At 38.3% G+C, this 14,234-nt stretch overlaps 2 protein-coding genes across 5 annotated transcripts in view; one reads left to right on the top strand and one right to left on the bottom strand.

Annotated features, from left to right (window-relative positions):
- The window catches only part of sh3tc1 (SH3 domain and tetratricopeptide repeats 1), a 28,977-nt gene extending 15,190 nt beyond the window's left edge, over nt 1-13,787 (bottom strand). Inside the window, exons 1-9 of one of the 2 annotated variants that reach the window (XM_084405816.1) lie at nt 13,314-13,787; nt 10,423-10,488; nt 7,989-8,119; nt 7,799-7,904; nt 7,295-7,435; nt 6,945-7,143; nt 6,784-6,860; nt 5,752-5,947; nt 5,295-5,425 (exon numbers count right to left, since the gene is read on the bottom strand). In XM_084405816.1, coding sequence (XP_084261942.1) covers nt 5,295-5,425; nt 5,752-5,947; nt 6,784-6,860; nt 6,945-7,143; nt 7,295-7,435; nt 7,799-7,904; nt 7,989-8,119; nt 10,423-10,488; nt 13,314-13,458 — 1,192 coding nt within the window. In that variant the 5' untranslated portion in view covers nt 13,459-13,787. The remainder of the gene's footprint in view (nt 1-5,294; nt 5,426-5,751; nt 5,948-6,783; nt 6,861-6,944; nt 7,144-7,294; nt 7,436-7,798; nt 7,905-7,988; nt 8,120-10,422; nt 10,489-13,313) is intronic. The other variant, XM_084405817.1, reaches the window with a different exon arrangement.
- On the top strand, nt 21-5,382 carry LOC311288404 (gametocyte-specific factor 1). Of its 3 annotated transcripts, none has more exons than XM_084405818.1 (7): nt 21-191; nt 394-502; nt 616-713; nt 2,433-2,559; nt 2,684-2,767; nt 3,029-3,098; nt 4,795-5,382. In XM_084405818.1, exons 2-7 carry the CDS (start codon nt 424-426, stop codon nt 4,880-4,882), a joined length of 546 nt encoding a protein of 181 aa, XP_084261944.1. In that variant the 5' UTR covers nt 21-191; nt 394-423; the 3' UTR covers nt 4,883-5,382. The 3 variants fall into 3 exon arrangements, with proteins under 3 accessions (XP_084261944.1, XP_084261945.1, XP_084261946.1); XM_084405819.1 differs by lacking the exon at nt 21-191 and adding an exon at nt 206-288; XM_084405820.1 differs by lacking the exon at nt 21-191 and adding an exon at nt 232-308.
- Nucleotides 13,788-14,234: the final 447 nt, after the last annotated feature.

Below are 14,234 nucleotides of genomic sequence, written 5' to 3'. Positions count from 1 at the left end.
AAAGCAAACATTTATTTAAGGGGACAGATTAAGAGAGAAATGGACATTTAAATGGTATTTAAAGCCATATTTCCTGTCACGGTACTTCATTTCGTTACCCTTTAGCGCCTCAAGTGGCTGAATTAAACACTTCAGGACAGGTGCTTAGTTTCTAGAATTGATTGCACGGCTGAAGAAAACGACCCATCTTTGTAAGTTCAAATCTATTGTGAACCTGGCTGTATGGATTCTGTGTGTAATTTGTATGTGAATATGAACCACCAACAAGGTTTAAAAGAAAAATCTCAAGTATTATTTTCTCACTATGGGTACAAAAGTTTTGTTTCAATTAGCCCCGTGGGACGCGACATCATGTATGCGTCTGCTTTTAGTGATAATGACGTTTTGTTTTAGCATTGAAAACGGCTGGACAGTGTGGCAGAGATGTCGAAGGCACACAAGAAGAAGGCAGGCAGCGAGTCTGGGATGATTGTTTCAGCTCCACGATGGGAAGAACCTCAAGGTAAAACCGCAGAGCAGACACGACGACACGCGGCACATGACATGCGCACGAACACACAGTGACACATTGTTTGCATTTATTTACAATTGCCTTCATTTTTACCTGTTTCATAGATTTCTGTAACCCTGACAAACTGCTGTTGTGCCCCTATGACCCAAATCATCTGATCCGGGCCTGCCGGTTCCCCTACCACCTCATCAAATGCAGGAAGGCATGTGTGCAGAAACCTCCACAATCATTACAGTACAGCCAAACTCTTATTTATGCATCTCCACAATGTTCAGCAATAAGAATAATATATCATTAAACCATTTTAGCTGTAGGTTTGCTGTGTATTTTTGTAATCCGTATACTTTTAATTTTTAACATAGGTAAGAAATTTAAGTTAATTTAAGTAAAACATTTTTTTTTATAAAAAACGATTTAAAATCTAACAACGATGATTTCAATGTAGCCTAATAAACTAACCTGTTATTGTTTATTTCTTGCATCTGTCTAACACCGCTACCTCAGCTAGCAAATGTCCAAGGGGATCACAAGATGACATGACATAAAGGGATAGTTCACCCAAAAATGAAAATTACCACATGATTTATTCACCCTCAAGCCATCCTAGGTGTATATGACATTCTTCTTTCAAACGAATACAATTGGACTTGGTAAAATAGAAAAAATGTCCTGGCTCTTCCAAGCTTTATAATGGCAGTGAATGGCCGTTTCTGTTTTGAAATCCATCAAAGTGCATAGTCTATGATAAAAGTGCATAGCTCCGAGGGGTTAATAAAGGCCTTCTGAAGCGAAGCGATGTGTTCATGTGAGAAACATATCCATATTTTAAACTTTATCGACTAAAATAACTAGCTTCCGGCAGACGGCCTGCGCAAGTCGACCTACGCCAAAATCTCCTCCGACATTTCTCTTTAAAAATTGTCGTTTTAGACTTCTAATTCGTGACTGGTGTTTTGTTTTGCTCTATCCTCTGCGCTTCTGCGTTCGTCATTGCGTCATGCGTCAGGTCAAGGTTTACTCTTTCACCGTAAATCGATGCGTCCGACCGTCTGCCGGAAGCTAGTTATTTTAGTCAATAAAGTTTTAAATATGGATATTTTTCTTACACTAACTCATCGCTTCGCTTCAGAAGGCCTTTATTAACCCCCTGGAGCCGTGTGGAGCACTTTTATCATGGACAGATGCACTTTGATGGACTTCAAAACAGAAACGGCCATTCACTGCCATTATAAAGCTTGGAAGAGCCAGGACATTTTTTAAATATAACTCCATTTGTATTCGTCTGAAAGACGAATGTCATACACCTAGGATGGCTTGAGGGTGAGTAAATCATGGGGTCATTTGAATTTTTGGGTCAACTATCCCTTTGAATTTTTTTTTTTTTTTTTTTTTTTACTTAAAGTGCTAAAAAAAACAACATGATGTAGGCCCACAAAATGTAAATGGTCTACTTTTATGAAAGGTAATTAGAGAATCTGTAGCACTCAATGACATTAGACAGATGATGGATAAAAACCAAAAAGTTCTGAGCTTTAATATTGATGTATTTAACAGTATTCATGTGGTGCAGTGCAAACACTGATATGTAAATCTAGTTGCTGATAAAAAAATCAATAACTGATAATGTTTAAATTTGGCATGCAATCTATTTTATAAATTCAATTAAGTTAAATAAAAATGTCAAAACCCGCCCCTTTTTACAATCGACTGCAAGCTTGCATTCAGATCTGCCTCCATCTAATCTATAACTGATGGAAAGAACCAATATTCTGTCCTGTATTTCTTTTTCAATAATCTGTTTTAGTCAAATGCACATCACAATATGGAAGAGAAGATCTGTCACTACCTCTGTTTCATCATGATGTTAAAACTAAAAGTATTGAGTGCTGATGGATGTCTGTGATCTTAATATTATTTGTAGAATCACCCTGAATTGATCAGTGAATTATGGACATGCCCATTCAATGCACGCCACTTGATGAGAAAAGATGAGCTGTCCCATCACATCCTAACCTGTGTGGACCGATGCTCTGTTAGGGAGACCTACGGTAAGATCTGTTTTACCATTTCTTCTTCATAATATTGGACTCCTGCAGACACACCCCATGCATAATGAATCTGACATTCAGTTGTACACTGAACTGATCTCAGTCTCCTTTGCGATGTTAAAAGGGGCCAGTGAGAAGACTGATAGCAAGTTTCAAATCCCAGTGAGCACCTGGACTGCACCCGTGTGTGATGAAGACTGGGATGAAGGTAAGACTCTGACCCATATCCTGAGTTAAAGTCACCATGAAATCAAAATTGACACTACTACTTTTTTTTTTTCTTTTTTTTTTTTATGGAGTATTGCCGTATTTATTGTAATTGATTTATTCGTGCACATCTTTATTTTTTTATTCTTAATCTTTAATCAAAACAACTTTGCAAAGATTTTTGATGGTACAAAATGTGCAATGATTTGTTTGTATGATGTAATTACAAACTTTAACATCTGATCATGTCTGCGTCTTACAGAAGTGGACATACATGCAACCGCAGCGCCATCTTTTGTCAGGGATGTGTCCAAATCGCTTCCTCAGGACAGGTCAGTGAGCAGGGGTTCTCAAATCATTATCTGCAAAGTTTAGCTCCAACCTTGATCAAAGTCACCTGCCTATAACTGTATGTAAATATGCCTGTTTCTAGTAATCCTGAAGACCAGGGTTGTGCGAATACGCCCCCTATACCCTCACTCACTATTCCTTATATTAGTCCACTAATAATAGTTCACTTGAGGGAGTGAATGAAAATTCTGCAAATTCGGACGCTGTGTGCGCCAGAAGGGCTTGCATAGACACATATAACGATAATGAACATGTACAATAATGTTATTGTGTGCACTTCAAAATACCGTGAATAATTATTTATTATGAATTACTGCATTTTAAGAATACTTTTCCCATCAACTGGGTGAAATGCACCACACAGCTCTATGCTCCACCTAAGAGGCATGTGCACAAAAAAGCCCAACATGGATGAGAAGCAATGTTTCAAACAGCCATTCAAATTTTTGTATTCGCAATGGTGTTCATCGCAGCACCATATTAATACTTAAAGACTTAATAGGCTATTTATTTTCAAACTGAAATATTTTTACATTTTAATCTGGATTAGGCTACAACATGCCCTAGATATTGATCGAAAATGTTCTGATTCTTTTATTCTTCGGTAACACTTTACAATAAGGCTCCATTAGTTAATATCAGTTGATTAATTAGTTAACATAATCTTAATTTCAACATTTAATAAATTAACGTAAATTATATCTAATTATTAAAATCAAAGTAACTATTTTTTATCTGACATGAGCTACTGTAACATGTCTGAACTAACAATGTTTTTATTTTTTATCAACTAACGTTAACAAAGAATAATAACATCTGTAACAAATTTAGCTATTGCTCATTGTTAATGTTAGTTAATGCATTAACTAACTTGAGATTTTAATCTGTTCGAAACATTTGTTTGCTTTATAATTTTTTGTGTATTGCTTTATTGTATTTAAATGTTCAGAGTTCTTTTTGTTCTAAGAAAAATCTTCATCTTCTGGCGAGACATAAGAATTAATTTGGCGTGACGTCACAGTGCATTATGGGTATTCTCACAGTTGAGCATACATCGGTTGTACACTCGTTATTGCAGTGCATTGGGGGATTGAATTGCAGTTGATAACGTCCACTATGGTTTCGGACATCACTACAAATGGCTGTCCCCTCAAATAGTGCCCTATTTAAGGGTATAGGGGGCGATATCGATTTTTAGCTTTTTCAGGTGTGTTTCAGCAAAACTCTGCAGGAAAGTGTAACTCGAGGCCCAGAGATGAGAACCCCTGATGTAGAGCTAACAACGTTACTGAGGCAGTGTCTCATTTTGAAGGCTGCGTCTTCCGGAGGTCGCATTTGTCGTAGGACCGTTGTTCCTTGTGAAGCATAAATGGTTGTAATTTCTTAATGACTTTGCATGTAATGGTTTCTTTACTGAAATGAGGCAGCTTCAATGACATATGTGGCCGACAAATGCGACCTCCAGTGAGCAGCTTGAATCATATGCCAGTGGTTCCTAACCCTGGTCAGATAAGAGAGACATTAAAAATGTGCAGTGTTGGACCAGGACTCCAGGACCAGGGTTGGGAAACACTGTAATATACAATAGCATTTAGACTTTTGGTTAATGTAGTTGGATTAGTTGAATATTACAGCTAAACAACAGAATCATGAACTGCTCATCTCTCTTTATATTAGGGAGAACAACTGCATTTCCAGAAATGCGATTTCTGGTCTCAGGGCGCCACGAATTCTTCCCTGGACGAGCAGCTGTACTGATTTTTGAGCTTTTTAATACATCCACCATGTCAAGACTACTATTTTTCATTTACAATGAATACTGATAGTGTCGGTTGCTTGTTTTGGCTTTTTATTGTATAGGTCACTAGTTCTTACAGTGATATATTCGTTTCCTAATCTTTAGTTCAGTTTCCCAAAGGTGGAACAATAGAGGTGGTTTAGGTTCTGTTTACACCACACAAAAGAAAAGCTTACGAACAGGATATTTACAAGACTTTAGTTGACGTGTTTTGTGTTGTCATAGTTGCTTTTTTGTGCCTGTAATTCTGCCTCTGTGGTCTCTTTGGAATGCCATCCTTTTTTCCCTTGACAAATGCTTATCAGAGAGCAGATACTGTGGTAAAAGCAAATAAAACTTAATTTATAACTGTTAAGATTCAAAAACCTGTTAGCCTTACCAAGTTTGTAGTTTGTGCCAACATCACTCTGGCATATTTTCTTCAATAAAGAAATAGTCTCCTCTTTAATTTTGTCCTGATCCAAGGTAATAATTTGTCTGTCCTCGTCTTTCAAGAATATGTCAGATGATCTATGATATAAGCACAAGATGAAGTTATCATGAGTTAAACTGTTACATTTTAGACATTCTGCTATAAGTAACTGCAACTTTGTCAGCTAACTCTCAGAGTATAAGTAGACTGTAAAGTGTTAGGGTTTGGGTTAGTAGAATAAGTTGATGTAGTTGCAAAGTAGAATGTTTGTTGGGGGAGCATCACAACAAAGTGTTAGCATATATAATGTAGCTATAATGAGTGTTAGTTGACACTGTAGTTGCAAAATAAAGTGTTACCAATCTGCGAAGTCAGACAGAAAACAAACTTCTTAAAATATTCATAAAATCACACAAGCACTTACTCACAAAATGAACCGGTTGCTTTGACCAGGTTGGTTTTGACAAGTCCGATATCCCCAGTTTTCTCAGATTTTCCCATAAACCTTTCAAAACAGGCCACCAGCAGGCCCAGGATGATGATGCGTTCACCGGCCTGGAAACTCAGTTCATCTGGCACTTCGGCATCGTAGTCCTCTGTGGTCTCACAGACGCCTACTGCTGTGAGAGATATCGTTACAATTGGGGTAGAGTTAGTTAAGTGGACTGGGATGATGACAAAGCCGCATTATGAAAAAATGAAATTACTAAAAGAAAAGATCTACAGTTTTAAGTCTCAAAAATCCCATTGAGTTATAGATTGTAACATATCAACCTTCGGAGTAGGAGTAGAGCCTTCAGATATTTTTATCCTCTATCATTGTCTAATCATTATTATTTCTTGCTCTACTTTCTATTCTTATACAATTATGCTATTCTTAATCCTCAAGGATAGCAAGTGACAAATGTAATGTGCATATGTGTAAGAAATAAGGTTGCTGTTATAAATATCAAAGTCGCATTTTCATGTTCCATGCAATTTTGTGATATTGTAAATTTTATGTCCAACCTCAATACTTTCAGTTGCCAATCTTGTACATCATATGCAATTTAGTTTTTAGTTATCTTTAGTATCTTATATATTTAGTAGGATAGTTGTCGAAATGAAAAGAAATGAACACTATTATTCTGAAAAGATGCATTAAATTGATCAGAAGTGACAGTCAAGACGTTTACATTGAATGTCTCAAATGAAGGCTGTTCTTTTGAACTTTCTCTTTATTAAAGAATCTTGAAAAAAAAATCAGCACAACAGTTTTCAACATTGAAAATTCAGCTTTGCCATCACTGGAATAAAAAACAGTCCACATTATTTCACAATATAAGTGTTTTACTGTCTTTATGATCAAATAAATGCAGCTTTGGTGCGCATAAAAGACTTCTTTCAAAAGCACCCCAATATTTTGAACGGTAATGTATATACAAAATGAAGTAAAATAATTTAAACGTTTTCTCACCAATCTGTAATGGAAGTTCACAATTGTCCTTTCCACCACCCACTAATACAGTCTCTGGGCAGGACTTTAGAAACCACCTTGGGAAGTAAAGAAAATTCATTGTTCTTAGTTCTGGGTGCTCTGTTGATTTTATGACAATAAGTTCAGAAGGTGACACGTACTCATGAAAGGGTATGACTGGCTCCAGAGCTGGTTTTGGCTTGGTTCCTCTAGACCCATCTGCTAGTGAAAGCACTGACCACCCTGACCCTAGGAATGGAGGCTCAAACAGGGCGATATCCCCCTTCTCCAAATAAAGGTCGCTACCTGACGTAGAGCTATCAAACATCTGATTTGCTGTGCAGCATCCAAAGAAAGACCCTCAGAAGTAAACAATACATTTTTATTATAAATAACAGTGGAATTCACTCATACATCTATGTGCCAATCCATTTCTGTAATCAAATACTAAGGTAGCTTTAATCTCATTCATATTAAGCATAATATAGTGTTCATAAGCAATATTTATTACCTTCTTGCATTAGAAAGCCTTTATACATCAGATTTAGTGTCTCCTCTTTAATTGAGATCTCAATTCCTGAATGCTGATCAAGGGAGATTAACCAGAACTCCTGGTCCATGAGAAGGTTCTCCATACACTGACCCAAGAAGCCTGGTGGAAATTACAAATGTTGTACGTCATGAGATATTTCGCTTTAATATCCACTACTGGTCAATTGTTTGGAGTCATCAATATCTTTTTGAATGATTTCTAAAGTATCGTGTGACACTGAAGACTGGAGTAATGGAGTATCACAGGAATAAATCACATTTTGAAATAATATTTCAAAATATTATGTTTTCAATGTATTTTTGATCAAATAAATATAGCCTTGGTAAAGCATACTAGACTTCTTTCAAGAACATAAGACATTAAAAAATCTCAATTCCAAACTTTGAACGGACAACAACTGCCATTATTAATAAAAACAGTATGATACAACAGTATATCCGAGACACTGAAATAAGAACAGACCCATTCTGTGGTATGTGCTGAACTTCCATATTTCTTCAAGGGTTTTAAAAGTGATAAATATAGTCCTTTCCCCACTGTTGATGGATACAAAGTGAGCGGACAGTTCCTGCAAGATAGGGAAACCAGTATGTTAAATGTATCTATTTAAGGTTTTGAAAATTGTATGCATGCCAAATAGGGATGCCCATACAGAGATTAAGGTCTTGACCCCTGAGAGGTCAGCTTCCAGCACACGAAGTTTCCTGCAGAGCACTTCCTGTGTGCCCTCATCGGCAGGAAGTCCATCGGGCCCCTCCACCAAAGCCAGCTGCATAGCCAACACTGCAACAGGAAACATGCAACATTATATCTACCACTGCATCCAACACTAACAGATCAGCCTCCACATGGAAAACATTTCAGTCAGCTCTATGTGTATGGACAAATGATTTAGCTGGTGATGTAAGGAGGATAGTCAGTTAATATAAGGTGACATAAACCAATCTGGCCTTTATACTGCTGTAAATTCCAGGTGTAGTTCTACTATAGTCTGTTATAATAATAAAAACCATTCATTTCTAGAGCAATATTCATGGTTCAATCCACAGTTTAGAATTTGAATTTGACCATAGTCATGTGATGTTTCACTGCTGTGTTTAACAGAGAGGGTTAATAAGTGACAGTCAACGGGCTTTTTAAAGTCCAAGGTATGATCTCTAAAAGTTACTTTTTTTTGGAGTGTCACCAGAGCAGATCAGAGTTCATTTAAATGGATAGATCACCAAACAATTCAAATTCTCTCATCATTTATCCACCCTTTCTTCTGTGAAACAAAGTTATTTTGAGGAATGTCTCAGGCTGCATGCGAAATCGCCTATTCCCCTACTAGCTGGCGAATAACAGTGTGTGAAAGAGTTGAATGTCCGAATGAACAGTATTTCCAAAACAGAATAGGCGAAAAGATTGCGGATGACTTGCTACTTCTAACGAGACTCAAAAGTGTGCATCCGATGGACACATGAGGCCACAGGGAGATAATTTGGGAATGGCAGTGAAGCAACGCAACCGACTCTGATCACATGACAATGACAACATGGCAAATGTAGTACATCTGTATTACATTCACAAAACACACATTCATACTAAACATACTTTTTAGTGGTCGCAAAGTAATTATGAAAGTAATACCTTTTGTTTGAGCATCAGTAACTCATTGGTTGTTTGTGCTAGATCTCTCAAAATCTGATACATGGTAACCACATTTGTCAGCTACATATACACACTTGGACATGTACAACACAATCAAAGGTTATGTGAGTTCTCTTGTTACAACCTACCCCACACACTGAGGTTGTGACACTAGCTGGGGATAGATGTAACAATGAGAACTGATTTGCTGAAATAAGATCCACACAATCTAAATATATGCAAGAATGTTATTGAAGAACAACAAATAATCAGTTTTGAATAAAGTGAACAATTTAAAGTAACAAAAAACATTGTATTGTATTTCTTTAAGGACTTTAAATTTAGCACAAAAACAATTGCCGTTTATGTTTGTACTCTATTCCTGTCACATGTTGCCATCCACCAATTTTAGGTGAATCTTGGGATATCATATAAAAACGCTGGATAGAAACGCAGAGATTCATACAAATGCATTAATTCAACAAATGTGCACAAATAAAATCGTATGTGCTCAACTGGGGTGGACAATGTTTTTATCCTATAAGACGACGTGCATAAACTATGATGGAAACATATTTGCTTCATAAATCCCTCAGTGCGCAACAAAATAATGATTTTGTCTTACCAAGGGGATGTGATTTATAACTGGAATCATCATATTACATTTTTTAATTAACTGTTACAACTATCCCCACCCCTAACAGCCATAACGTAGCTAACTTTTTTAGCATGTGGGTTTGAAGTTAGCATGAATGTAAAGCAACAAATTAAACTAGAGAAACAGCTAGATCATGCAAGTCAAATAACTATCTACAATTCTATGACTGCTAGGCAATTTTTTGATACAAATTATTTTACTTCCTGAAAATAAATTTTTTGGTCATAAAATGTACAATGTAGCTCACAGTAACATGCCACTTCTGTGAGCTCAAAAAGGTGATGCGAGTGAATAATATTTATGACATCACCATAGCTCTTTTCTGACATGTCAAACTGACAGTGTTACAACTGACCCCGTGTTACAACACTCCCCGGTCTCCCCTATTCAAAAGTATACCACCTACTCGGGGAGTATAACTCAGTTGCTGCACCCCGCCTCTGGAATAACCTGCCTTTGGATATTATATGTTGTACTAAATTGAGTGTTGAGGACACCGCTGGCAAAACCAGCAATGCAAGTTTGAGAGGAGGCACCCCGCCAAATCTCGCGAAGCAGCCTCTATGGAAGACAACAGCACGCATTTTAGGCGTGAATCATAGCGGAGTTAACGAAGAAAACGAGGAAAGCGCAGTCGGAAGAGTGCAGAGACGGCTCTGCGTGAGTGGTATTTACGACAGTAACGTTAAATACAAGTACTCCACCGCGACTCTAGGGGTCGCTGTTTGAGAAAAAACGGAAACTGTATAGTGTGCCTTTAAAAAGGAACCCCATATTGTATATGGAGAGGTGGAGTTACCTGTTGGTATATTATCATCAGAAGCTCCTGAAGTTCCTTTGACACTTCCTCTTGATGTCTTATAATCTGAAAAGAAATTTGCACATTCCCTTAATCTTGGCCCTTACAATGATGTGGATCATTTCTGTTCCATATTCCATATATATGTTAAAGGGGTCATATAATGCCATTTTTGTACAAGTTAATATGATTCTTTAGGGTCTAAATGAAAAGTTTGTAATATACTTTAATTAAAAATTATCATTAGTATTGTAAAAAAAATTGTATCTGGTCAAAAACAGCTCTGTTTTCAGCACGCCATTTAAAGGGTTACTTCAGGATTTAGCATTAAGCTTTGTATTAGTAGAAAACCTGTAGTATTTTCGAATTACCATGCTTTCCACCCTCATATCCCCCTGAGAGGAGAGATTTATGTATTTTTTGTCTGGAAAAAATCCTCCGATGACGCAAAAATCGTCATTTTGCGTCATCGGAGGATTTTCTGGCCAGAGGCTAAAGACTACAGCCAGTAGATGGCGTTGTTCCGCATGTTTTCAGCCCGCCCATACAGGGTGGGATCTCACTCACAGAATGTACACACAGTCAGCCGTCTTTCTTTGGAAGCTAAGCTAGCAGGCTCTTGTTCTGTGGAGAAAGCTGAATAGTAGGAGAAAGCTGAGTAGTAGGAGAAAGCTGAGTAAGTATGGGTAACCATCCTCCTTTTTCCTGACTTGTCCGGCGGGCGAGATCGTTCAAAATGTCCGGGATTCGGCTTTTGCTTTCTGCGGTCGCCATTCATTGTTTACATGCACACCTCTTGTTTCAATCTAACTGAATTCATTCCGATCGGTGAATCTGAATGTTGTGTTTACATGAACGCTAAACAAGTGATCGGTTGATGTGCGTTTACTTTTAACATTGCTAAGAAAATTCCCGCACCTCCGTTGCGAGACCGGCGCGTCTCAGTAATGACGCCACCGGCCTCGCGCCGTTCTCCCGCGGCCGTCAGCCTCGTCCTGCTCACCACAGTAAACATAATGAATGGCGACTGTAGAACGCAAAAGCCGAATCCCGGACATTTTGGGCGATCCCGAAATCCCAGGCAGACTCGTCACGGAGACTCACTGGTAGCCTAACCTTGTTTTCAACTGCGCTGTCTTACCGGTAGGCGTGGCCTCCTAGGGCAGCGAAGCAAGTGCATTCTGGGAGTTGTTGTCTTTCATCCACATAAGCCAAAAATACATTTTCTGGCTTTTCTCAGTCTAGAAAGCTCCAAATTAAAAAATGTCTTCACATTTCTTCTACATAAATGACCTATTTTAAATACACATTCATCTTCCCAGAGGTGAAGTATCCCTTTAAGTGCATGTGTCTTTAAATGATAATGAGCTTTGCTCACCCCCCCCCCCCCCCCCCCCCCCCCCTCTGTACTGTGGGGCGTTTTGACCACAACACACGTGAAGTGTTGCCTTGACAACAGTTAAGGGTATATTTTGGAGAAAGAATGACAGCGGGAGTCTCTGAGGACACATCTGTGCAACCATCTCAAATTGAACCGGAGTCGGACCCGGAACAAGATGACGGCCCCGAAGAAGTTCGACAATTAAGGCTCGAACAGGACGTTTCTGAATGGTTGGTTAACGTAATGTCACTTTGATCTATCTTTGTATGTACTGGCAGGGTAGAGTAGTGAGATGCGAACGCTATGTGTTTACTGATGCATATGTTAGTTCATTGACAGATTGATGTTACAGCTAATGGTCATGAAAAACTTTTTACTTTAGCTTTATACTGACCCTCGTTTGTAAAGCAGTCTGGTGAGAAATGATTCGCGCAAACATGAAAGCATTGACGTTGATCGTGGGGAATATTCCCTACGAAAACAAAACTCCGTCTTCAGCGGTTCGGATTTAGGAACATCAAAATGACTGCTGTGTTCGTTATTACACCCAAGAACAGAACACCACAATCGCTTAGATGCCATTCTGCTCCAGCGTATCAACAATGGCGGACTATGATGACAGCTCGCTCAGGGCGGGTCTGTGTTGAAACGCTGCTGTCAATTAACAATCGTGGGAGGGGCGTCCGGCCGTGTGACGTCACACGGTCAGACGGCTCGATTTGAGACGGGAAAACATATAAGGAGATTAAAAGATTTTTATCATTATATGATGGTTGTGTACAGGCACTGCCAACACACATTTTAGTACAATCAACTTGTAAAAGTGCATGTACCATTATATGACCCCTTTAAGGATTTATTTTTATTTTTTATAGGCCTACATCTGGCTTTCAGAAATACTGTGGTGAAGTCTACATTTAAACTTTAACCTAATTATGTATACAGGAAACTATCAGGATGGAAATAAATAACTTATGTTAGCCATGGCTTTTTTAGGGATACGGAGGTAACATGCATGACAACTAATTATGATATTTGATGTTTTATTACCACAAAACATCACAGAATCTATAAAGTAATTTGGTAATTTTGTGTTTGTGCTGTTGCTTTCCCACCAAAAATGTTGATGTAATTTCCTGGATTACAGGTAGCCTATTTAAAAAAAGACTAGGATGGAACATGAAATGAAGGACACAGACAATATTAGTGAAATGATTATTACTAATTAAAACAATATTCATGAGATAACATGTTTTGTTTGAAGCATTTTAAGAGAGAGAGAGAGTCAAGAAACACCTTAGGAAACACCACAGTTAGAAGTCATTGAATAGCACTTTGAAAGCAGCATCTGCTTTAAACCAAACTAAAGCAGAAACAGTTTTTTAAAAAACATCCAGGGGATGTATGATACAATATAATAATGTAATAAAGTAATGTATTACAACTTTGTTAAGAATTTGTTTCGGTTTTCTCGTTTAATTCTCTATGGTCGTGCTGCTCAAGCCCCTACCTTTAAATGAAGACTCCATAATACTATCCCGTTCATTGTGTGTATACTCATTCGACAGCTCTCTACGTATCGTCCGAATTCTGTCCGGATCGGACCCCACGTCGTTCCCGGTTTTGGACGAGTTTCTACGAGCAGCGGCTGACATCCCGTCAGAGTTCCGAATGACTGCGCGCTCTGCTCTCGGTCACGCGCTCAACGCACTGGCACCATATAAAAGCGCACAGGTGGCAGAACTGATTTTAAGAGCGTGTTACATCACTACAAGGCTGCTGTGAGTGACTCCTGTTGTCCTTCTTAACGGTGAAGGTGTAGAGACAGCGAACGTCCCGAAAAACGTCTTGAAAACAGAGGCAACAAGTCCATCTCACGCCTGTCGGAGGTGTGTTATGTGATTTTGGCTTTAGTAAGTTTTTAAAAATAAATGTGACCTTGACACGCACACGTTTTAGCAAAAGTTAATAATCACATTCTGAGTAAACAATAAGTTGAAAGAAGCAAATTATCGCTGGGGGTCCGTATTATGAGTGTAAACTTGAAGGTGTGTCTCTGTGATGAACTCAAAAGCCTTCAGAGGAAGAGTGTCAGCATTTTCCTTTCCTCTCTGGGTGCCTGGAATGGGGAGTTTTAAAACCCTTTAATTGTAGGCTACTTTTTAATGGATTCAATACAATTCACCAAAAATTTTAGACAGCAGTGTTACTTTGACTTTGAATCAGCTCAAACCAGTTTGGCCATTCTCCTCTGGCATCAACAAGGCATTTTCATCACATGTTCATCAAACTGCTGCTCACTGGATATTTTCTCTTATCAGATTATATGTAAACCCTATAGATGGCTGTGCATGAAAATCCCAGTAGATCAGCAGTTTCTGAAATACTCACACCAGCCCATCTGACACCAACAACCATGCCACATTCAAAG

The sequence above is a fragment of the Rutilus rutilus genome (assembly GCF_951802725.1).
Source record: "Rutilus rutilus genome assembly, chromosome: 3".
NCBI lineage: Eukaryota > Metazoa > Chordata > Actinopteri > Cypriniformes > Leuciscidae > Rutilus > Rutilus rutilus.
This window is presented reverse-complemented; position numbering and strand designations above follow the sequence as displayed.

Excerpts from the sequence above, each read along its gene's own strand:
- LOC311288404 (XM_084405818.1), top strand. The coding sequence starts at position 424 with ATGTCGAAGGCACACAAGAAGAAGGCAGGCAGCGAGTCTGGGATGATT. Across the intron at positions 714-2,432 it reads ACCTCATCAAATGCAGGAAG|AATCACCCTGAATTGATCAG; the intron begins GCATGTGTGCAG and ends TATTATTTGTAG. Across the intron at positions 2,768-3,028 it reads TGATGAAGACTGGGATGAAG|AAGTGGACATACATGCAACC; the intron begins GTAAGACTCTGA and ends TGCGTCTTACAG.